The sequence below is a fragment of the Pocillopora verrucosa genome, chromosome 10 (assembly GCF_036669915.1).
Source record: "Pocillopora verrucosa isolate sample1 chromosome 10, ASM3666991v2, whole genome shotgun sequence".
Taxonomy (NCBI): Eukaryota; Metazoa; Cnidaria; class Anthozoa; order Scleractinia; family Pocilloporidae; genus Pocillopora; species Pocillopora verrucosa.
In genome coordinates this window covers 15,914,021-15,938,353 of record NC_089321.1, presented here as the reverse complement: position 1 = coordinate 15,938,353, position 24,333 = coordinate 15,914,021, and the positions used below count along the sequence as shown (strand labels likewise).

The 24,333-nt window shown below is 39.6% G+C and overlaps 1 protein-coding gene across 1 annotated transcript; it reads left to right on the top strand.

Moving 5' to 3' along the window:
* Nucleotides 1-7,182: 7,182 nt before the first annotated feature.
* On the top strand, nt 7,183-23,297 carry LOC131773303 (tetratricopeptide repeat protein 28-like). The gene is made up of 5 exons (XM_066172894.1): nt 7,183-7,342; nt 17,190-17,326; nt 20,159-21,125; nt 21,363-22,929; nt 23,228-23,297. Exons 1-5 carry the CDS (start codon nt 7,183-7,185, stop codon nt 23,295-23,297), a joined length of 2,901 nt encoding a protein of 966 aa, XP_066028991.1.
* Nucleotides 23,298-24,333: the final 1,036 nt, after the last annotated feature.

Here is a 24,333-nt window from a genome sequence, read left to right as displayed (position 1 = left end):
ATGCACGAGATATTAAGTTAACAATCCGATGAAAGATAATTTTTAAGATGCACGAGATACTAACTTAACAATCCAATAGAAGAGAATTCTTAAGATGCACGAGATACTAACGTAACAATCCAATGAAAGAGAATTCTTAAGATGTACGAGATACTAACTTAACAATCCAATAGAAGAGAATTCTTTAAATGCACGAGATACTAACGTAACAATCCAATGAAGGAGAATTCTTAAGATGCACGAGATACTAACTTAACAATCCAATGAAAGAGAATTCTTAAGGTGCACGAATTACCAACGTAACAATCCAACGAAGGAGAATTCTTTAAGTTCGCAAAGTACTAACGTAGTAATCTAAAAAATGGAATTCTAAAAGCGCGTGTGGTACTAACGTAACATTCGGAAAAAAAGAGAATCCTAAAAGTGTCTAGGATACCTAGATAGTAATCGATTGAAAGAAAAGCCTTTGGTGTGCAAGATACTAACCTAGCAATCGAAAGAAAGAGAAACTTAACGTGCCCATGATAACAATATAACAATCGAAAACAAGAGCAGCCTAAAAGTGTGAAAGATACAAAAGTAGCAATCCCATCTAAGACAATGCTAAAAATGCGCAAGACATTAAAGTGACTTTTGAATGAAAGAGAATCCTGAAAACAAATCAACTAAAAGATAGTCCAAAAAGTATGCGAGAAACCGGCGTCTTTATCGAATGAAATATAATTAAATTTCTTAAAGTGCACCAGGTTCTGGGGTAACAAACCAATAACAGACAATAGCAAAAGTATTCAAAAGGTTAAGCAACAAGTGAACGAAAGAGAATCCTTTAAGTGCACAAGAAACTGAGTTTAACGCAATAATTAGTTGATCGGCTAGCCGAATGAAGAAGAAAAACCAGAAGATAAGTCTCGGTCTCTCTTGCGTAAGCGAGTGTTCTAGAGCCAACCCTCAAAAGTTGGTCGAAACATATTGCACCTCCTTGCGGGCAATGGCATGTCGCAGCACTATCAGTGGTCCTGAAGGAAGCGTGACTTTCAGCTCTATCTGCTTTCTGTTTTTCCCTTTCATGGAACTGGTTGTAATGGCAATAGATTTTGTTGATCTTTCACCCATCGAAGTGAAACAGTAGGGTTTGGAAATTTCGAAAAACGTTTTCAGTTTGAGTAAAGTTAAAGTTTAGCCAGAGGTGCTTTTAAGGATTGAAGTTGGAAATATGAAAAGAGAGAGATGAAATCATTTTTTGATTTGGAATGTGTGACTTTTTTTCCCCTTTGTTTTCTCTCAATGGAACTCTTCTTGCTGCCAAACTAGGTTTTTAGAGTTTCACGCGTTACAAACCAGAACTACACTCTCCTCTGGAACTAACTAAACCGTGGCCAAAAAATTTAAGCTGCCATATCCACGCCTCAAAGCAATGATAAATATTCATGTGCACGCACAAAAAAGGAGCCAGCATCAATGAATTTTCTTTTATAATAAAGTTCGGATATAACGCGCGCTGTCATTGGTTGAAAGAGCGTGCTCTATGAGAGTATAGAGCATAGAACTGAGCTAAAGCTGTCACGCCATCTGCCAAATTGTACCATGTTCGACCTTTTCCGGGACTTCTTTTTAGCTTTTTTCTGATAATTGAAAGTGAAATTTCGGAACAAGCGAGCCGGCAAGTAGTAACAGAAGAACCAAAGAAAGGTTTGTAAACATACCAGGCGCCGTTATTTACGTTATTAAAACGTGGGCAGATACGAAAATCCTCAAAGGAAAAACAAAATAGACATTCCGAGTTTTAAAGATTTTCACGCTCAGTTAGATTGCAAGCTTACGTACGGTAATGAATATCAAACACAGCCAACACTCGTATAGTCTATAGAGTTCAGAGTTAAAAAACAAAACAGAACAAAACAGAAATGATGAAAAATATAACCAAACTGGCATAATTGTTAAAATTCATACTAATCATGACGGTGTCTGAGCAAATATGATCATGCTGAAGTCCATCGCGGCTCACTTATCATGCCGATCTCCGGTCATCACAGTAAAGCAAGCCTCAGAAACTACATCGGCCACCCTTCGAATGAAAAAATAAGAGCTCGCTCTGATATCCTTTCCAATGTGTTGAGTGGAAAGTCACTTCAGTCACTGCAGCCGAGTTTTGCGGCGCTGTCATCCCGAGCGATCTTCATGTTCCGGTGAATTCGGCTGTCGTGCATTTAAAAAACATTCGCCTTGAACAGTTTGTTTTCTACCTTATCATGTGAAAAAACCCGCGTGTTTTTATGAGCCATAATTCGGCTGAAGTTCACCGAACATTTCACTTCAAGATTCTGATTTAAAAACTTCAGGCAAAAGCGTTAAATTCGACCTGCCGAATTATTTTAGTTTGTAAACTATCGCAGAGTGTGAACTTTGATGGTTTTTGAACTTTGGTGGTTTGACACTTTTGACAGGTTTTGTCTTGTACAGCCAATCAGATTATTTGAACCATTCTAACAGGGATTCTGATTGGCTTATTGTAGCGTGCTCTATGAGAGTATAGAGCATGCTGACGACACTGTTCTTGGCTTTGGAAATAAAGTTTCTTTTGAAAATTGAAAGTAATACATGGGGAATTTAACGGATTCGACTCAAGAAGTCGGAAGAAACACTCGACTACGTCTCGTGTTTCTCCCTACACTTCTTTCGTGCTCTAGCCGCTTCCTGCGTGCTTTATAACAGAACAGAGCACAGTCAAGGCTTCTCTATTTGTTAATTAGAAACTAATTATGCGAGCTTTTTTTTCGGCTACTGGCTCCAACGGGGGCGAAGCAACTTTGTTATCTGAATATCAAAGTGAGTGAGCGTCATCTAATTTTGACCCTATGTTACTTATTGTTTGTTTCGGAGTATCTTCGTAGATCGACACACTTAAGAAAGATGAATGTCTTTTTTTGTGTCCAAAATATCATTTTACTAGTGATTGCCGTGATGCTACCTTAAAAATTAGCTATTTTTCCTCCGTTTTATATTCGCGATCATCGAAAAGGAACAAAGCCAGCGAGAGGAAGACAGCACAAAGGTTTTGTGTTTCATCTCTACCATCTCTACCATTTTGCATAGAAGAAACACAAACTCGTTTTGTAGAATCCGGTGTTGGTGATATTAAAATACTGCATGAGCGCAAAGATAAATCCACTATCAGACTAAACTAGCTTTTTTAAGAGGAGGTTTTCGCGCGATATGGAAAAATTATCGCAGGGTTTGAAAATAAATAAATCGCTTTCCGGCTTGCTTGTATGCTGGCTGATAATGTCCTCGGTTTCTAGACTGTTTTCAAAATTTCACATATATCCTCGAAGCCTTCGCTTCTCGGCCAAATATTCTTTTTTCCGACAATCTCTCCACTAGCCATGGACAGCCGACAAACCAACCACCGAGGGGGGTTATTTATTAAATGTCTTAGAATAGAGGGAAAGGAGAGCCTATTAATCATTAGGATTTCTGTTGTCTGGTCAATTTTTGAGTTTATTTATCTTGTTTTGTCTAGTTCATTTTAATCATGTTGTTTTTTTCATTTTTGCTCTGCGTGTATTATTTTTGTCAATATCTTGTGCTTAATCACTACTTTAAGTTTCATATTTGTCAGAGAAAAGTGATGTTAAAAAAGCAATGAATTAAAATTGAAAAACTGAAGGGATGACAGATATTTTAAACAATGCATTCCACTCTCTAATTTTCTCTTACTATCAAATCTTATAATCATGAAGCACCTTCCCTCATCAGATCAAGTCCTTGGGCGATGAATCTTGCAAACGTTTCCTGCCAGATAACCTAAATAAAGCTATCTTAATTTTTTTTTTGCACTGTTTTCTGTCGTAATTGGAGAGACATTTTCCTTATGTTTTTCACCGAGCCATTCAAAAAGTAACCTAATTATTAACATCGGCCGTTCAGTCGCTATCACCACGGCAAGGTATCACCATTTCCCGTAATTGTGTCACTCACTGTTAGACGTTACTTTGGAAGATAACACGCCTTTTTTTTCTGTCTTGACCTAATTGATGTACATAAGCTGCCCACTACGCGAAAGAAGGAGGTTGTGTTTTTTGTGATAAGTTGAATTACCTTTAGACTTTTTATGACACTCTAAGTGGCGAAGGAGAGAAATTTACAGCGACCTAAAAAGGAAAAAAACTTCTGAAAAAACAGAAAGAAAGCGAAAAGGGTTGCTTACGATTTTCTTATTGGCTTTTTTTAACGTTTGTTTATTTTAATATTTTGGTCTTGTTCTGGTCTCATTTTTCCCTATAAAAATTTGCTTGAATAAGTCTTTACTGATAAAAGCAGGATTTGTTTTAATTTCCTGACCGGAATTAAGCCAAAAAACAATGCGTCTCCACGCATCCTTCAAAATGGCACGAGTCAAGGAGCGATTACTGCCTCGGCCTTTATTCCAATAATTTGTACCATAGTTTATTCCACAGCGCTAAGTAGAAGAGTCGAAAAAAAATGAAGAAACTGCTAATGAAAAGTCTGTTTAGAGCCTCACTGCTTTTTGCGTATGCCTTATTTGGAGGAAGCCTGTTCTACTACATTGAGAAAAAGCCCGAAGACAATAAGTATGTTTATTGTTTTTTTAGAGGGCACGGTAACGAATCCTGCAATCTGATTGGTTCTTTACCCGGTCAGTATTTTCCTATCTCTGCCCACGGGCCACGGTAACGCTTTCGTGAGTCGCCGTGTACATCTCAACTTTCGTTGCCATTTTTCATAAATATACCTCGTTTTGCCCGCTGGGCAGTATTTTTAAGCAAACACATCGGTCACTACCTCAAGCCGACTTATGAATCCTCTCTTTCTCTCTCTCAAATCAATTTAGTTGACAAAAAAATATTGGTTTCAGAATGAATTTGTATAGGCAATGGTGTCATTACGTCGGTTGACAAGCGGCCTAAAAACCGTCTGCAATTGATTTTAATCATTCACAAAAAGTACTTAGAAAGTTAAAACGTGAGGTATTTGGTTACAGGTAAACTGAACAATGGAACTTTCATTCATTTAATGTCTGAATTTTCTCAAACAATTTGTTCGTAGTAAAAGAGCGAGCGAAGTTTTAATTTCAGTTCGACAATAAATATACGCTCTTGGTGAGTCTTTCAAAGTCCGTTCAATTTGGACATTTGGACCATAAATTGCACAACAGAAACTGAAGGAATTTATTGAGAAAAGGCCGCATTAAATCCCCTTGTGTCTCGTTGGAGTGTGCCGTTCGAATTCAGTTTTTGTGGAGGAAAGACCAGATTTACACACGCCGTTGCAGCAAACAAACGAGCAAACTCTCACAACTTCAAAATAAAAAATTTGAATTTACTCACAATTACTTTCCTCGCCGTTTACTTAATGAACAGAGGTAAATCTTCGTACATGAATGAATCGTCGATGAGAGTGAATAATACTTTCCGTTATATCATTGATTGTTTTTGAAGAAAACATTGTCGTGACAGTCCTTGCCAAACTAGTTCCGTTGTTTTTCAAATCTTCTTGCGCTTTTTTTTCCTTACGCGCTCTCTAATTGACAGGTGTCAGATTGTGGCAGATACTTGTAAAAATAATGTTTCAAAGTTTGTTTGGAAGCCTTTTAAATCATCTTTATCGTTACGGAAATGAAAATGTTTCGCTGAGGCATCTCTCTTTAATTTGCATCACCGCTATTTTAACTACCATTTACTCACTCAAAAATTGTTCAGTTTATGGAAGATCTTGCCGTATTTACTGCCCTAAATCATTCGGGTTCTTTTGGAAAGAATTTCGTCAAGTTTAAAAAACAATAAATATGTTATTTACCGGCTAAGGGTCGGTCCGTATGGTGAAAAACTGTGACCTCGGTCTTGAAAATGCTGCCCTCGGCCTACGGCCTCGGGCAGTATTTTCAAGACCTCGGTCACAGTTTTTCACCATACGGACCTCCCAGCCGGCAAATAACATATATTTATTTAAGACTCACTCGAGAGCTGCAAACAAACTTTATAAACAAGTTCAATGTTTCCAACGATTTTAAAAGTTTCATCCATAGAGCTTTCGAAGTGGTCCATTTATTTAAAAGTTAATATTTCAACATATTCGGTATCGAGTGACAACGAATGGTAAATCTTCCGCACAGCCCCATACTATTGTAAAACAAATCTGTTTTTTCAATGGCAATATATTTTTTTTGTCGTTGTTTTCTCTATCCAAGAACTGAATACATAATGTAGTATGGGGCTGTGCGGAAACTTTACCCAGCAGAGTTATCTTAATGTGCATTTTTAGAGCTAATATTATTTCGAGTGCGATTTAGATGTTTTATTGCTACATAACAAATTTAGAAAATTTAAAAGTTAATATTTCAAGATAGCCGTTATCGAGTGATGACGAATTATTGAACTCCCAGCACCCTGGTCCATGCGAAGGACGGACCTCGTCGAAAGTAATGTTTAGCGATACAGCAGAGTTATCATAATGTGCATTTTTAGAGGAAATAATATTATTTCGAGTGCAATTTGGTGTCATTATTAAGCTTGAGTAAATTTTTCAAGGACAACAAAATTACACGAGTCCATGAGGCAAGCGCAATTTGTTGTCTTATTATTCGCACCAAATGACACGAGAGATCATGCTGTTACTAAAGAATTAAAAAAATCGCCGAGTGCATTGTTGAGTTATATAAGCACGCGGGAAGTTTTAAGAACACGCGAGAGGTGCGGAGAAGCACGAACCGAAGGCGAGTGCTTCTCGTACTTCTCGAGTGTTCTTAAAAATCCCCAAGTGCTTACATAACTCAAAAATGCTTAAGGAACAAGTTTTTTATTTCTTTTATAAAATGCATCGTGAAATGCGCGCGCTCGTACCGATGACGTAGCTGCGTGCGTCAAATCTCAACGTAATGCACTCGTATGACGTAAGGCGCGGTCTTTTATGGAATTATAATGAACTCGTTCTGGCCAATCACGGCGCGCGCATTTCTCTACAAATTTCATAATTGTTAATAATTTACAAGAAAAAAGCATCACAGAAAGTCGAGACAGATGAAATTTTCTTGACCCTTTCACTTTGCCTCTTTTAGGTTATGGCAACATTACACCAGAGACTCCACTTGGACAAATCGACACTGTTTTATACACCTTTCTTAGTGTTCCTCTGATGATGCTAACTCTGAAAACAATGGGAAAAATGGTTTCTAAACTGGTTTATGACTTCGTTTACGCAATCGAGACAATGTTGCTTAGCAGGAAACGACCTCGAAACGTTAAGAAGAAGAATGTTTTTGTGACATTTACTCTCATGATTCTGACCGTTTGTCTCGGTGGATTAGAAGGAATGTACGTGGAAGGTTAGACTTTTGTAGAAGGCTTTTACACCTGGTTCGCTACACTTTCCACTCTGGGCTACGGTGACTACGTTCCCGGATGGAGTGTGCTTTTACAAGTTGAAGAATCTTCAAATCCAAAATCTCAGTCAAATCTTGTTTTGATCATCTTTATTTCAGCTCTCTCAAGCATGCAAGCTCTGTGTGTGGTTGCTGATTTTCTAAACTTGGAACAAAATTAGAGAAAAAATTCATTATGTAAAATAAAACACAACATACGCACAACAACAACAACAACAACATTACAAATGTCACATCTTGCTTGATTTTTATGAACAGGAGTCTGGACGTTTTCGTCGCAAATCACGTGGGCCTGGAATACGAATCAAGGAATGATCCTCATTGTGAACTCAGAGTTGTTGGTGAACCTTTTGCAATGTCTGGAGCGTTTATTGCTGTTAAAAAGAACAATCCTTTGTTTTCCAAGTATCAGAAGCTCTTCAAATGATTAAAGCTAAGGGACTGACGAACTTTATCCAAGAATTCTGGGTGTCAAAATATAAATGTCCGTGAGAAACTCTTCCAGCCCAACTTTAGGTAGAAGACCTAAGTGGACTCTTGTTGCAACTCACCATTGCAATGATCGGGTGCATACTGGATACGTTGTGTCACAGGATTTTCTACAAATGAAAGAAAAGTGGACTAGAAAAAATAATGAGGATGTAGATGAACAGGATGCAAGGCAGGAATTTGCAAAGACAAAAACCCCTTGTGTGAGACAAGATTGTTTCCTGAGAATGTAGTAGAGAAGTCTTAAAGAGCTTCAGGATAGACGGAAAAGTCCATTTGTGAGTTTGGCGCATCATACAGTCCAAAATGAACGCGACTAGTCGATAGGAATGTGAAGAACCACACTGCAATTCCTGAACACTCGCTATCATGTGGTGTGTGTGTCAGTATTGTAGAGGCGTAGAAACGTTACGGAATAGTCTGCAAGTACATCATTATTGGTCTCTTAGCCCTTGATGGAACAACAAAGTCGATCTTGTTACGCTCTCCATGATCCAGGAGCGAACCATTCTTCCATAATGGAGCTATAAGCTTCTGGCTTGCTCCATCTGCCCTTCATGCTACCTGGAGTATTCAGTTGTGAAAATTGTTAAGCGCTATCGAGCTTTTTTCCTTTACTATATGCATACCATCTGTTAGGACGAGCGAGTCCAACGGACGGCAGGAAAAAAATATATGTAAACATCCTGGTCATGGCGTGCGCACGCATTTTCTGTTCGAGTGTTTACATGAGGAAAAGTTGTCCCGCCTCACCCCCCTAGTTGTCTCGTCTACCTGAGACGAGTTTATAACTTCATGTAAACGGTCGGCTGAATTTTTTAAAAGAAATAAGTGAAAAGTTAGTTCGCCCAGGGTAACTCGGGGGAAGGGTTGTCTGGGGTACCCGAGACCATGTAAATGGGGTCTTATTATGTAATAGGCAGCTTGCATCTTCAGAGACACAAACATTCTAATACAGAATTCGTCCTTTAAATGAAAACTTCGTGACTGAGATCATTAAGTTCGCCAGCAGCCAGGCTAAAACTAAAGTGTTAAAAGAAAGTTTATAACTTCCGAGCTTTGTGTCATGATCAGCAACAAATTCAGACCAAATTTCCATAAACGGAAATCTCACCAAAGAATAGACAAAAGCTAGTGGAATGGAACGTGGTATAAAACAGAACGGAACAATGAAAATCTATTGAGTTAATTTTTTTGGTGAAACCCCTACCGGGTAAAATTTGTGTGAAACTTTTGTGGGATAAGTGCTTCCAAAGCTTAGTGAATGTGGAAGTTCATTACCCACCCATTGATTGAGCGAGATTTTATTGGAAACTCCACGTCGCGCGGAACGAATTTATTGGTCAGTTATCACGCAATGATCCCCATCTGCGTCAATATCAATAGCTATGAGAGGTAAACAAATCATAGACAAATGAAAGTTTTGTGCCGCACAAAAGCCATATTTACTGATTTTAGCAAATCTCCAAAGTAATAAACGACAGAAGAAAGAAGCACTACGATTTTCCCATCAACATTTCGCCTACACGCATCTCTCTCAACGTGAAATTTTCCATTCCTGTTTTGTGCTGTACAAAAGCCATATTTGCTGATTTTAGTAAATCTCTAAAGTAATAAACGACAGAAGACAGAAACACTACGATTTCTCATCAACATTTCGCCTACACGCATCTCTCTCAACGTGAAATTTTCCATTCCTTAAAAAAAAAATCTCGAAAGTTGCTCACATGGTTTCTTTGAAAGTAGGGTGCGTAGAACGATTTTTCCAAATGTTTTTCCAAAATTTTTCCTTGTTTCCTTACATTTCGATATTTACTACGCATTTTGTTGCATATTTGTCGTCTTTACTTGAATTCCCTCGAAGAGGCCGTACAGCTCATGATCATCAAGCCAGGCAAAGCGCTAGTTCCTCTTTTTCCTCCTTCTTGTTCCTCACCGGGAAGGGGATGGTAGCCTAACCCCAGATAAAAACTTGGCAAGTTTTTCTCCAATTCCGATATTTATTATTTGTACTTAAAATTACTTTGCAAGTATTGGGAAAACTTTGAGTTTGAAATGTTTTCAAATTTAGCCGGCAAACATTAAAAGTATGACGTCCAAACGAGCTGTGTTTACATACTCTTATTTAAACTAACTAGTTGACCTATAAGAGCGTGCGAACTACCTCAATTATTTTGTAACCATCATTAGTTATAAAATTTTGACGTGCCAAACCGAAATACAGTCACTTGGTTTTTTTCAAATAGTTTTGTCTTCAATCATGCAAATCACACCCGCTAGAAAATGAAAAGTTCACGAATACACTGAGTCGATTATCACGCAAAGATAATTTAGCGTTAAAAAAGAGAAACTTAGGTTGTACTGTAATCGATCTTGTGATGAAAATCACACCTTTCAAAGGGATAAAGACTAAAGCCTGACATTTCCTATAAAAAAAAAGGATAACAATTTTCATTTTTTATGTTCAATTACATCATGAGAGATGAAAGTGTGACGTACAAAACCGAAATACTGTGCACTTGTTCATTGAGTGGTAGGGCCGGACGGAAAAAATATTTGGCTCGGGATCATGACCGACGGATCGAGCGAAGCGAGGTCTTTCCTTCATGACCCCGAGCCAAATATTATCTGCTCTGGCCCCACCAAACTTGGTCAATAAGCATTTTATCATATGACCACTAACTGATGAAAATTTCAACCTAAATAGGACGCGATAGACGGGCATACGGGCATACGGGCACACGAAAAATATGCAATCAAAACTTTTCCTTTTTATTTCGATTAACCCAGAGGGAAGTAGGGAATAACCTAAACACACGTGATCTGGAAACCTCAAACACCGTGACAGTGGAAGTTCGGAAGGTTAGAAAAGTAATTCATTATTTTTGTCGTTTCATTTTGAAAGTATCAGCCACATTGTCAACAACTTGGTAAGTGCGATTGAAAATCTTTTTTAGTCGCTCGGTTTTTATCAACTTTAGTTATTTAGTAACTGTAGAAAGGTGAGGCTCTTATGGCAAAGCCCAGTAACTGTTTTTTTATCTTTATGTTTGCAATATGTCACGTTTCGAGCGTTAGCCCTTCGTTAAATCGGTTGATGACGCGATTGAATCGTCACCACAGTGAAATGAACTGGTTCTACGGCGACTTTTTCAAATCTGTGTGGCTTTATACCGTGTTATTTATCCTCATTAATTAAGGCTATTGAGTATCGTTCAATTGAGAAATTGATGATCATAAAATTAACTTCAGACCTCTATTTATTGTATGGACTGTCTCACGCTGATATCATAGGAAATCCATAGTCATTATGGAGCGGCTACATTATGTGGTTTTCCACTGGCTATGACCTGAAATGTAGCTATTAACTTGACTTTGTTTTAGGAGGATTTAACGATCGATTCAGAGATCGCGGTAGATTCGAATTGAATTTCCGTTTTCCACTTTTACACAAGCGTTTCATGGTCGAGATACCATTCAATAAAATTTTTGGATACTAGCGGCAGGTTCTACGTTACATATTTTTCTAAAGGCCGTAAGCGCCCGAGTCTCCCATAAGAAGATAAGTTATGACGCTGCGCGCTCACGAAGAGAGCTGTGTTAATTTTCCTAGAGAAACTGAAACTTTCTTAAATTCACTGTTATTGCATAATAGTATAAGCGTACTTTTCCGTTGATTGATGCTTCATATCTCCACTGTCAAATGGCTTTCTTCGAACCGTTAAGGTTTTCTACAATATATTTCAACCTCATTAGTTAAGATTGTTCAGCATTGTTTAATTTAAGAAACTGATGATTTCCACAATCGCGTGACCAAAAACTAAAATCAATCCTATATTAAGACATATTTATAATGCAGAATGTCCTTAAGGGCCTGTTTACATGGAGGTTGGGGACCCCAGGTAGGTGAGGTAACCTGCGTAGCCGTAGTAGAAAAATAGAATGCGTTTACATGCACTCTTACAACCCCGGGGTCCTGGGGTGAGGTTTCTTAAGGCTGTTGTTGTGCTTGCAGGGAGTTTGAGGGCAGGCGTCCCAAGCTCACATCTCGAGAAAGACGAAAGATTAATTCTCGGACATGTATATATTTATTCATGAAAGCGTCACGCGTTGTGTTACGCGGTGTTAGGTTAAGCGAGGAATCGTAGACTTAATACGTTATAAGGAATGGTTTGGGAAACGAAATATGGTCGATTTACAACGCTAAATATTCCGACATGTGAACATTTTACACTCCTTGTGTTTCCGCTGCGGTTTTTGGTGATTTCTGCCATGAGACGGCTAGGAAATGTACAAAGTTTTAAAACATACGTGTTTAGCTTTTGAGCTTTTTGCCATTAACACGACCCCGGCTAGGCGGGCTACCCCACCTTGAAACGTTTACATAGCAAATTGTCACCCCGGCTGACAGGGTTATCCCACCTGGCAGACCGGGCAACCCGCCTTGGCGAGTTACCTCACCTATCATGTAAACGTGATCAAGATAAAATGAGAGATTATATGGAAAGACGGGTTACCCCACCTTGGCGGGTTACCTCACCTACCTGGGGTCCCCCACCTCCATGCAAACAGGCCCCTAATGATGTCAGCAGAGGCGGCCCAAGCTCACATCTCGAGAAAAAGCAAACGAGTAATTCATGTATCACACCCGCAAGAAAATAAAAAGTTAATGAGTACAGTGAGTCAATTTTCACGCAAAGACAACTTACTGTTTAAAAACAGCAAACGATTAATTCATGAATCGCACCCATAAGAAAATGAAAAGTTCTTGAGTACAATGAGTCAATGTTCACGCACAGATAGCTCACTGTTTAAAGACAGAAGCTTCAGTTGTACTCTCGATCTCAGAGATCTCGTCAAGTAAATCCAATCGCTCCAAAAGGGATGAACACCGAAGCCTGACGTTTCGGTTAAACAGAGTAAGATGTTTCATTTTTGGACGCTAAAATCCATCTTTAGTCAGAAAAGTGTGACGTGCTAAACCGAAATACGGTCACTAAGTTTTTTTTTAGCAATTCTGGCTTCCATCGTGTGAATCATACCCGCCAGAAAATGAAAAGTTTTGATTTATCATGCAAAAATAGGTTACCGTTAAAAGAAAGAAACTTAAGTTGTACTGTGATCAATCTTGTGATGTAAACCAAACTTTTCCGATAGTCAACACTTAAGCTTGACGTTCCCCATTAAAAATAAAATAGCACTTTTCATTTTTCATGTTCAATTACATCATTAGTGATAAAAGTGTGACGTATGTTATTTCATAATTTTTCTTCCTTTGACAATTCGTTCTTTGTAATATTCAGTAGAGTAGTTTGGTGGTTACTGGTATTTCGTCAATAGGAGCGTTCGCTCATCTCACGGACAGGCGGAGATAGTATGCTTGGCTTGTAAGGATCATTACTTTTCAGTGACTGGCCAAAGGGAGGAACTGGTAGGTCTACTGTGGTAAGGGAAATCATAAGGAATTTTCAAGCGGCTAGAAAAAGGTTTTTGCGGTATGTTCCAGTGGTATAGCATGCACGATCCTAGTGCCGCCTCAACCGTGCATTCCTATTATAGATCCTGAATTGCAGACCTATTACGGGGACAGCTATCTGATAGCTTGATCGGGATGATAGATTAATGCGAGGTGTTACTGTGGAGATGGGGCATCTTGTGGACAATTATATTTACAACGCAGCATGTAAGACTTCACATATAACGTGAGCGCTAATTACAGTCGATTTCACCTTGCAATGAATTTCAAAAGCAATCTACGCCAAGGAAAAAATAATATTTATATCGGATTCCGACGTCAAACTTGCGAAAAGCTACAATACCTAAATATTTATCTTAGGTTCGCACTTGAAAATTTGTTCTGTATTAAAACAAACTTTTCGCCCGTGATTTGAAAAGGAGTAATCGATCCTCAAAGTTCCCAAAATGAAATCTTAGGTTGTTCATCTTGAACCTTTGCCTTTGTTCACTCTTTTATGATTCGCTTCACGATCAATTTCACTGCATCTCTTCCCTTTCGACAGTTTTTTAAGAGAAAATAATTCAAGCTTTTAGGCAAGACATTTAAAAATGTCTTGTATTATTAATGAACAAAAAATAAGGATGCTCGATCCTAGGAAGTTTCATTACACATATGTTTTGAAGGCTGGAACAAAAAGGTTTCGAGTTTCCTTACGTGATCAGTAAAACCGTAAGCAATTGCCTCGTCTTGATTTTGGTCTAAGATTGAATTTTCTGAAATGCCACGGGAAATGCTTAGAAGGGCATTTCTGAGCCTCTAGATTTCAAAATTTTCTGTGGGGGGGGGACCTGCCCCCAGACCCCCTTAGTGGCTCGCGCCTTCAGCGCTCGAAATTTGCCTCGTCTTGTTCTGAAGTCTGGCTACGGCCTTGCTTCACTTTCGCTGGGCTGTCTTCCTAGGACAGACATTCGCAACGCTTGGTGAAGATGTAGCGCCAAATAGATGTTTCACCATTCGATACTCTTGCATTTTCTTCGCAAGGTCCCTATTCGGCCACCATACAAATCTTTTAAGATTTAAAAAGTGTCACAATCTTTTGGGTCCACCATGAATTGGTGAAACATTGCTTCTGAAAAAATGCCTTTTGCTTCTATGTCATCAACTACTGGTGATGTTTGTCCAAACTTTGCTGAACAATCATGAACCAGCCTCACCTTTGTTGGGTTTAAGGGATGCTTTACTGGGTAGTGAGGGAGGTATCACACTGGTTTACCCCTTGTGTTCAACTCTTCTTCAAGAACTCTTTCTGCATGTCTTCTTTCTATGTAGTCGTTTATTGTCGCCCGTTACTTCCTCGACAATTCTTCATCCTTCATAAGACACCTCTTCAAAAACAGAGCTCTTCGCTCTGCCATCACCTTGTTGTTGAGTTTGTACGGTGGGTCGTGTTGCCAGGGCAAAGTGACTTGAAATCCCTTCCATGATCTTAAAAGCTCTCTTATCTTCGACTGGTGCGCAAGCTTTGGTCTCTACTTCTGTGTTTTCAAAGTCTGTTTTCCATAACCTTAACAACTGCTGGTGTCATTCTTCATTGCGCGCGAATTTTGCATTCAGTTTTGCTGTCCAATAACATACTGAAGTCTTTCTCATAAGTCAAGTTATCAGCGGATTCTTTTAAAGGACCTTGGTCTATAGCATCATCATCTGATCGCTCATTAAAAAACAATCACACTTTCATCTTCCAAGTTGTCGTGAACAAAAAGACCCTCTATGGTCCGTGTGAAATTTCCTGAACAATTTGGGTTATCCTTTTGGCCCCCCAATTACAGTATTTCTTAAACTTTATCTGACTGCGACTGGTGACATGTGTCACGCACGAATCAAAATCTCCCACACTGGACCTTGTGAAACACTTCGTGCTCACTGAATTCCTTGTGACAATCCTGAGGGAAAGAGCCGTGATTTGCATCAATGTTTCCTTTTTTATTACAACTTTTGGATAGGACAGAACATCTTCATTTTCGCATACATTCGGTAAGTAATATACTTTAGAAACACCCTTCTCACAATAATTTATTAAGAAACTGACAAACCCAAGTAAGAAAGTAAGCTGGGTTTTACAAGATAAGTTAGCGTGTTAAGAAGCAAAGGAACTTAGCGCGTTAAAAAAAAAAAATTGCGTGTTACAGAAACAAAGCTCTACCGTGTTAGCCAGATATGAACAAGGGCTACAACATGCTTTCCAAAATCAATTATTTTTATGCGCATATCTGCACGATAAGTGTGTCATGCCGTTAGAGTGCGAGAGTGTTGTAACGCGCCGTGTGCGTGCGTTCACCTCATTCCCTGACACCCCGTGGAGGGTCACATCTACGAACCGTTAATAGGACTGAGAGAAGTCTGTAATCATACCCCTGATGAAAAAGTCGGACGACTGCGCAGCGGGAGTCCGATTTGTTTATCGCGAGTATGATTACAGACTGAACTGGACAACACAAAGTCTTATTACCAATCAAATGACAATTTCCGATAAAAGAAGAACATCCAGGTTATGAAAGAAAAGTAAAACATTTTCATTGAAAGACTGACAAAGGAGGCGTAAATTGTTTAACTGTTTGATAGCTTGATCGGCTCACTGACCTGTCTGATAACAAACTTTTTGGATAAAAACTGCAGAAAATGATGGTTTTGACAATTATACTATTAATTTTTTTTAAAAAGCAAATCTACTTACTCCGCTGCTGATGTCATAGGATAAGATTTCGTGGTTTTCCAGTGGTCGTAATTTGCACTAATAATTAACTTAACCTCTTCTTGTGAAAGCGTCAAAGTCTTGCGTAAGAAGATAAGTCCGCGTATGACGCTGAAAGTTCACAAAGAAAGGTAATGTATTTTCTGTGGAGAACAGAACGTTACTTGACTGATTTCCTATAATCTTGTCCATAATCTTTTTTTTTTGTTTTTTTAGTCGTGTCATGTCCTGTGACTATTAAGTCATGTTATGTTGTGAAAAAATCGCCACCAAATGAAATGAATTTGCTACAAAGCCGGAGTTCGTCAAACCACTGAGGCCTCAGAATATTTTCAAATATTCCATGTCATATTGTGGAATGTCAAGAAATCTTCCAGAGAGTTGTTGTAAAAGGTTATCTCTCTTGTTAGCCTAAAAACTTGAAACGCTTAAAACTTGAATGCATGTAGCTTGATCCCAAGACGCTTTATTGTAAGTACGTTCTGACGGCCAGTAAAAATGCAGATAGAAAACGAAGCATTACATTTATACGGCAGACCACTCTTTACTGGTTTATTTGCGGAATACTGGCAACACAACATCATTGATTCCTCAGGATTATCAAATGCTCTAATGAAGGGCTAACGCTCGAAACGTCACCTTCAGAAACTCATTATGATGGCCAATTTACATCGTCAACTCAGTTGGTAAAGCCAAATAGTTTTGTAATACCCCACCAAAGTTTTTTTAAAAACTTACCCCGTTGATTAATGTTGTTTATAAAAAATATGCATAAGAAAAGTTCCCATTGCAAAAGTTAAGAAAGTCATCTTTGTCCTGAAACTTTAAAGTCATGTAATGTTCTGCAAAAATCACAACTTGAGTAAAATGAAAGGTGACAAACTTATTTATCTTCACTTATTTTTCTGTTTTAAGGGGATATTGTGAATTCTAACACTTTCAGCTTGTTACAAATAGTTTCCGGGTGTAATCGACCCAGCCCGTTTTTGTAACTTAACATTGTGTGTTCCCGCTTGTAGTGACTCGTTATTAATCCAGATTATCGACTCATTTAGTAATGTGTTACTAAAATAATGTTTCCCTGATCACAGGAAAGGATTGCAATGGAAACCTAACAGCAGAAGCCATGACACCTTTCATGAGCATCGCCTTATTTGTTGCCCTGTTCTTGCTCAACTCAGATCGCATTCAGAAAGCCATCGAGATATGCAGCGAATGTTTGATTTTGCTAAATAGCCCCGATCAAAACAGCAAAGACCAATTTGATTCAGTACTGCTACAATTTTACAGCGACATCTATACCGTTCTTTTCAGCGCTTATCGTCATATCTCTGACGACATAAGTGCGGAAAGATACGGGAGGAAACTGTTTGACTTATACAGCGTGTCTGGAATTATGCTTTATAAACTTGGTGAAAACTTAAAAGCGAAGGAATATGTTGGGAGGGCCCTTGCCATAACAACAGAAATTGGCGACAGAAGCGGAGAAGCATCCTGTTACAGAAACCTTGGAGTGTTGCTTCAGTCGCTCGGGGAATGCGACAAGGCTAAAGAGTATCTCCGAAAAGCACTTGTCATCAGAACTGAAATCGGCGACAGAGAAGGGGAAGCAACTGACTACGGATACCTAGGTGCTGTGTTTGAGTCGCTTGGCCAATACGACAAGGTTAAAGAGTATCACCAAAAAGCGCTTGTCATCAGAACTGAAATTGGTGACAGAAAAGGGGAAGCATCATGTTATGGAAAGCTAGGTGCTGTGTTTGAGTCGCTTGGCCAATACGACAAGGCTAAAGAGTATCACCAAAAAGCGCTTGTCATCAGAACTGAAATTGGCGACAGAAAAGGGGAAGCATCATGTTATGAAAACCTAGGTACTGTGTTTTAGTCGCTTGGGCAATACGACAAGGCTAAAGAGTATCTCCAAAAAGCGCTGGTCATCAGAACTGAAATTGGCGACAGACAAGGGGAGGCAGCTGACTACGGAAACCTAGGTACTGTGTTTTATTCGCTTGACCAATACGACAAGGCTAAAGAGTATCTCCAAAAAGCGCTTGTCATCAGAACTGAAATTGGCGACAGAGAAGGGGAAGCAGCTGACAACGGAAACTTAGGTGCTGTGTTTACGTCGCTTGGCCAATACGACAAGGCTAAAGAGTATCACCAAAAAGCACTTGTCATCACAACTGAAATTGGCGACAGAAAAGGGGAAGCATCATGTTATGGAAACCAAGGTACTGTGTTTTATTCACTTGGCCAATACGACAAGGCCAAAGAGTATCTCCAAAAAGCGCTTGTCATCACAACTGAAATTGGCGACAGAAAAGGGGAAGCATCATGTTATGGAAACCTAGTTACTGTGTTTTATTCGCTTGGCCAATACGACAAGGCTAAAGCGTATCACCAAAAAGCACTTCTCATCACAACTGAAATTGGGGACAGAAAAGGGGAAGCATCATGTTATGGAAACCAAGGTACTGTGTTTGAGTCGCTTGGCCAGTACGACAAGGCCAAAGAGTATCTCCAAAAAGCGCTTGTCATCACAACTGAAATTGGCGACAGAAAAGGGGAAGCATCATGTTATGACAACCTAGGCACTGTGTTTTATTCGCTTGGCCAATACGACAAGGCTAAAGAGTATCACCAAAAAGCGCTTGTCATCAGAACTGAAATTGGCGACAGAAAAGGGGAAGCATCATGTTATGGAAACCTAGGTGCTGTGTTTGAGTCGCTTGGCCAATACGACAAGGCTAAAGAGTATCTCCAAAAAGCGCTGGTCATCAGAACTGAAATTGGTGACAGACAAGGGGAGGCAGCTGACTACGGAAACCTAGGTAATGTGTTTTATTCGCTTGACCAATGCGACAAGGCTAAAGAGTATCTCCAAAAAGCGCTTGTCATCAGAACTGAAATTGGCGACAGAAAAGGGGAAGCATCATGTTATGGAAACCTAGGTGCTGTGTTTGAGTCGCTTGGCCAATACGACAAGGCTAAAGAGTATCTCCAAAAAGCGCTGGTCATCAGAACTGAAATTGGCGACAGAGAAGGGGAAGCATCATGTTATGGAAACCTAGGTACTGTGTTTTATTCGCTTGGCCAATACAACCAGGCTAAAGAGTATCTCCAAAAAGCGCTGGTCATCAGACATGAAATCGGCGACAGAGAAGGGGAGGCAACTGACTACGGATACCTAGGTGCTGTGTTTGAGTCGCTTGGCCAATACAACAAGGTTAAAGAGTATCACCAAAAAGCGCTTGTCATTAGAACTGAAATTGGTGACAGAAAAGGGGAAGCATCATGTTATGGAAGCCTAGGTGCTGTGTTTGAGTCGCTTGGCCAATACGACAAGGCTAAAGAGTATCACCAAAGAGCGCTTGTCATCAGAACTGAAATTGGCGACAGAAAAGGGGAAGCATCATGTTATGAAAACCTAGGTACTGTGTTTTATTCGCTTGGCCAATACGACAAGGCTAAAGAGTATCACCAAAGAGCGCTTGTCATCAGAACTGAAATTGGCGACAGAAAAGGGGAAGCATCATGTTATGGAAACCTAGGTGCTGTGTTTGAGTCGCTTGGCCAATACTACAAGGCTAAAGAGTATCTCCAAAAAGCGCTTGTCATCAGAACTGAAATTGGCGACAGAGAAGGGGAAGCAGCTGACAGCGGAAACTTAGTTGCTGTGTTTACGTCGCTTGGCCAATACGACAAGGCTAAAGAGTATCACCAAAAAGCGCTTGTTATCACAACTGAAATTGGCGACAGAAAAAGGGAAGCATCATGTTATGGAAACCAAGGTACTGTGTTTTATTCACTTGGCCAATACGACAAGGCCAAAGAGTATCTCCAAAAAGCGCTTGTCATCAGAACTGAAATTGGCGACAGAAAAGGGGAAGCATCATGTTATGGAAACCTAGGTACTGTGTTTTATTCGCTTGACCAATACGACAAGGCTAAAGAGTATCACCTAAAAGCGCTTGTCATCAGAACTGAAATTGGGGACAGAAAAGGGGAAGCATCATGTTATGAAAACCTAGGTACTGTGTTTGAGTCGCTTGGCCAGTACGACAAGGCCAAAGAGTATCTCCAAAAAGCGCTTGTCATCACAACTGAAATTGGCGACAGAAAAGGGGAAGCATCATGTTATGACAACCTAGGCATTGTGTTTTATTCGCTTGGCCAATACGACAAGGCTAAAGAGTATCACCAAAAAGCGCTTGTCATCAGAACTGAAATTGGCGACAGAAAAGGGGAAGCATCATGTTATGGAAACCAAGGTATTGTGTTTATTTCGCTTGGCCAATACGACAAGGCCAAAGAGTATCTCCAAAAAGCGCTTGTCATCAGAACTGAAATTGGCGACAGAAAAGGGGAAGCATCATGTTATGGAAACCTAGGTACTGTGTTTTGGTCGCTTGGCCAATACGACAAGGCTAAAGAGTATCTCCAAAAAGCGCTGGTCATCAGAACTGAAATTGGCGACAGAGAAGGGGAGGCAGCTGACTACGGAAACCTAGGTACTGTGTTTTATTCGCTTGACCAATACGACAAGGCTAAAGAGTATCTCCAAAAAGCGCTTGTCATCAGAACTGAAATTGGCGACAGAAAAGGGGAAGCATCATGTTATGACAACCTAGGCACTGTGTTTTATTCGCTTGGCCAATACGACAAGGCTAAAGAGTATCTCCAAAAAGCGCTTGTCATCACAGCTGAAATTGGCGACAGAAAAGGGGAAGCATCATGTTATGGAAACCAAGGTACTGTGTTTATTTCGCTTGGCCAATACGACAAGGCCAAAGAGTATCTCCAAAAAGCGCTTGTCATCAGAACTGAAATTGGCGACAGAAAAGGGGAAGCATTATGTTATGGAAACCTAGGTGCTGTGTTTGAGTCGCTTGGCCAATACGACAAGGCTAAAGAGTATCTCCAAAAAGCGCTGGTCATCAGAACTGAAATTGGCGACAGAGAAGGGGAGGCAGCTGACTACGGAAACCTAGGTACTGTGTTTCTGTCGCTTGGCCAATACGACAAGGGTAAAGAGTATCTCCAAAAAGCGCTTGTCATCAGAACTGAAATTGGCGACAGAAAAGGGGAAGCATCATGTTATATAAACCTAAGTAGCGTGGTTAATAAGCTTGGCCAGTACGACAGGGCTAAAGAGTATCTTCAAAAAGGGCTTTTCATCACAACTGAAATTGGTGATAAGGAAGGGAAAGCAGCACATCTTGCAAACCTTGGAGGAGTGTCTAAAACTGTTGGTGATTATGAAGCTTCGGAAGTATGTTTGGAGAAAGCTTTATACATATCCAGAGATATTGGAGATGGAAGAACAGAGTTCGAAATCCTTCGACGTTTCGCCATTTTGTATTTATCTCAAAATAAAATCGAAGACTCTCTGTCATGTCTTCATCTGTGCGTTGAAAAGTATGAAGAGCTGAGATATTTTTTGGGCGCCAATGATGAGTTCAAAACATCATTGCTGGAGCACTCAGGAATATTTCCCTACAAGCAGCTTAGTACTTTGCTTTGTGACACCGGAAATGCTCGGGATGCTCTCTATGTTGAGGAGTTGGGTCGAGCAAGAGGCCTATCAGACTTAATGGCAGAGAAGTACTCGGTTGAAACGCGCATCTTTGCTAATCCACAATCTTGGTTTGGCATTGAGAACATTTTAAGAAAGAAAAATAACTGTACTTGTCTGTACATTTCTTATTTTCAGAATCTTCTGCATTTGTGGATCTTGAAAAGAAGTGGAATCCTTCACTATAGTAGAATATCAGTAGAAGAGAATCTAGTTCAGGCTGGGTTGCCCAAAGATTTGTCTTTGAGTCAATTTTTGGATGATAATTTCCGGAGTCTTGGTGTTTTGCCTACTAAAGATTGTGAAGATCGGTCTTTAAATACGATTAAAGTGCAACCTCTCTCCCCCGCACAAAAGAGCTCAGCAAGACTGCGACTCGTGGAGGAGGAAGAGGAGAAGAAAGTCATTTCAAGTCTATCTTTGTGTTACAAAATGTTTATTGCTCCCGTTTGTGACTTGCTTGAGGGGCCTGAAGTCGTCATCGTTCCTGACCGCAGTTTGTACAAAGTTCCCTTTGCTGCGCTGAGTGAAATTGAGGGAGCCAAATACCTCTCGGAGACTCATAGGATCCGTCTCATTCCTTCTTTGACAACACTCAAGATTATTCAAGATAGTCCAGAGGGCTATCACAGCAACACTGGTGCCTTGATAATAGGCAATCCCAAGGTTAATGGGCTGCCGTCATTGCCATTTGCAAGAAAGGAAGCGGAGATGGTTGGACGACTGATGCGTGTTCCGCCTCTGCTAGAAGAGAAAGCAACGAAGCAGGCGGTGCTTGAGCGGATAGGTTCAGTGAGCCTGATACATTTTGCTGCCCATGGTAACGCCCAAAGAGGAGAAATTGCCCTCTCCCCCATTCCTGTTCCCAACAGTCAAAATGCTATCCCACCACAAGAAGCTTACATGTTGACGATGGCTGATGTCTCACGAGTGAAAGTCAGAGCTAAACTGGTGGTACTTAGCTGCTGTCATAGTGGAAGAGGTGAGATAACAGCCGAGGGAGTTATAGGAATTGCCCGTGCGTTCTTAGGATCTGGTGCTCGCTCGGTGTTAGTTGCGCTGTGGGCCATTCCAGACTTAGCAACGGAGCAGCTGATGAATCGGTTCTACAAACACCTTGTTGAAGGAGAAAGTGCCAGTGAATCCCTTCATCAGGCCATGAAGTGGATGAGAAAAAACGGCTCGAGAAAAATGTCTGAGTGGGCTTCGTTTACGCTGATTGGAGACGATGTGAGGCTCGAGTTTGACAAGCAGAGGTAAGACTCGGTGAGAACAGGTATTTAATAAATGAAAGTTAAATTAGATGTGAAGGTGGCTATGACTTACTGGTCTCTGACTTTCGGCGGGAATCCTTTGTCACCTTGAATACCAAGGCTAGTTTTATACTATTGTTTTGGTTTCTTTCAAATAATAACAATTGATTCTCCCAGTTAGCTGTAAAATATAGAATCTAGAAAGCGCCTTTCTGCCAATCAGATACAAATGCACATTTGCCTATATATTGCGCCTGGTATAACTGTTTATTTATAATTATTTTTTTAACGTTTATTGTAGGAAAGAGGATGAGAATATCTCGAAGGAAACAGACCTTAGAGACTTTTCAATGGATAAACAAATGGAATAAGTAAAGAAAATACTCTATCCGTTATTTTATTGTGTAATGAAAGAACGGGCAATCTTTAATTAAGCATATTAATTATAATTTTTTTGCATTTTCTTTTCCGATCTTCTCAGAAGGAGGTATTGGTTACGTATTCGAGAGAGATTTTATTCTGCGCAAAAATGATCTTATCCGGCCGATACAAGTAGCATGAAACATTATTGACGAAGGGCTCTTAAGTAAAGTGAAATCAGGAAAGTTGAAACAGTAGTTTAAGCATCAAAAATGAGCCAGTTACCTTAACCTGTTTGATTATTTTTACATTAATAAATGGAAGATTTTGGTTTGTCTTCTCCACTCTCATTTTGATGTTAACTTCTTCATCTTGCTCTGACAGGAAAAATAAGAAAAGGGTGCAAACTTCTTTTTATTGAAAGCAGTGTGATCTAGCATTATGCATTGTTCCTTGTTTTGAACGTTATCACACTTTGCGTCAGTATAACTTGTAAACATTACACTATGGTACTGCTCAGTATCACTTGTACACAACACACTGTGTGATATGACACATAAACCCTCATGTTTGTTATGATGGAGAATATATTAAGACATATTTGTTTCTTTGTCTTTATAAAATTCACTGTCATTATTTGTTAGTGGTGCAACAGCAAACTTGTTGCTAAAAATCACTTTTTAGGAAGAATATTAGCCTTTATGCTTGAATGTAACTTTGTAAAGTTATGATGAAGAGATTGTTCAGCTGAGTTAAGTCCTTTCAGTGTTTTAGGTAAAAAATACAAAGAGAAATGAAAGGGAAATTTAATGTAAAATAGTTATTTTTAAGAAACCCATAATGCCTTGCAATGAAAGTCAGGTCACATGACCCGATCACCCCCCCTGACAACGTAGAAAAAATATTTGTTTATTCCAGATACTATCCTGAAAATTTCATTTTAATATCTTAAAAACTGACTGAGATATAAGCCATTAAAGATTGAGAGTGATTTTTTGAGGTTACTAGTAAAAAAAACCTGGCAGTCAGAAAACAGTCTTTGTCAGA

Bases quoted from the DNA above. Each gene is read 5' to 3' on its own strand.
- LOC131773303 (XM_066172894.1), top strand. From the start codon at position 7,183: ATGGTTTCTAAACTGGTTTATGACTTCGTTTACGCAATCGAGACAATG. The intron at 21,126-21,362 runs GTAAAGAGTATC...GTGATTATGAAG, and splicing joins GCTTGGCCAATACGACAAGG to CTTCGGAAGTATGTTTGGAG. The intron at 22,930-23,227 runs GTAAGACTCGGT...CGTTTATTGTAG, and splicing joins CTCGAGTTTGACAAGCAGAG to GAAAGAGGATGAGAATATCT.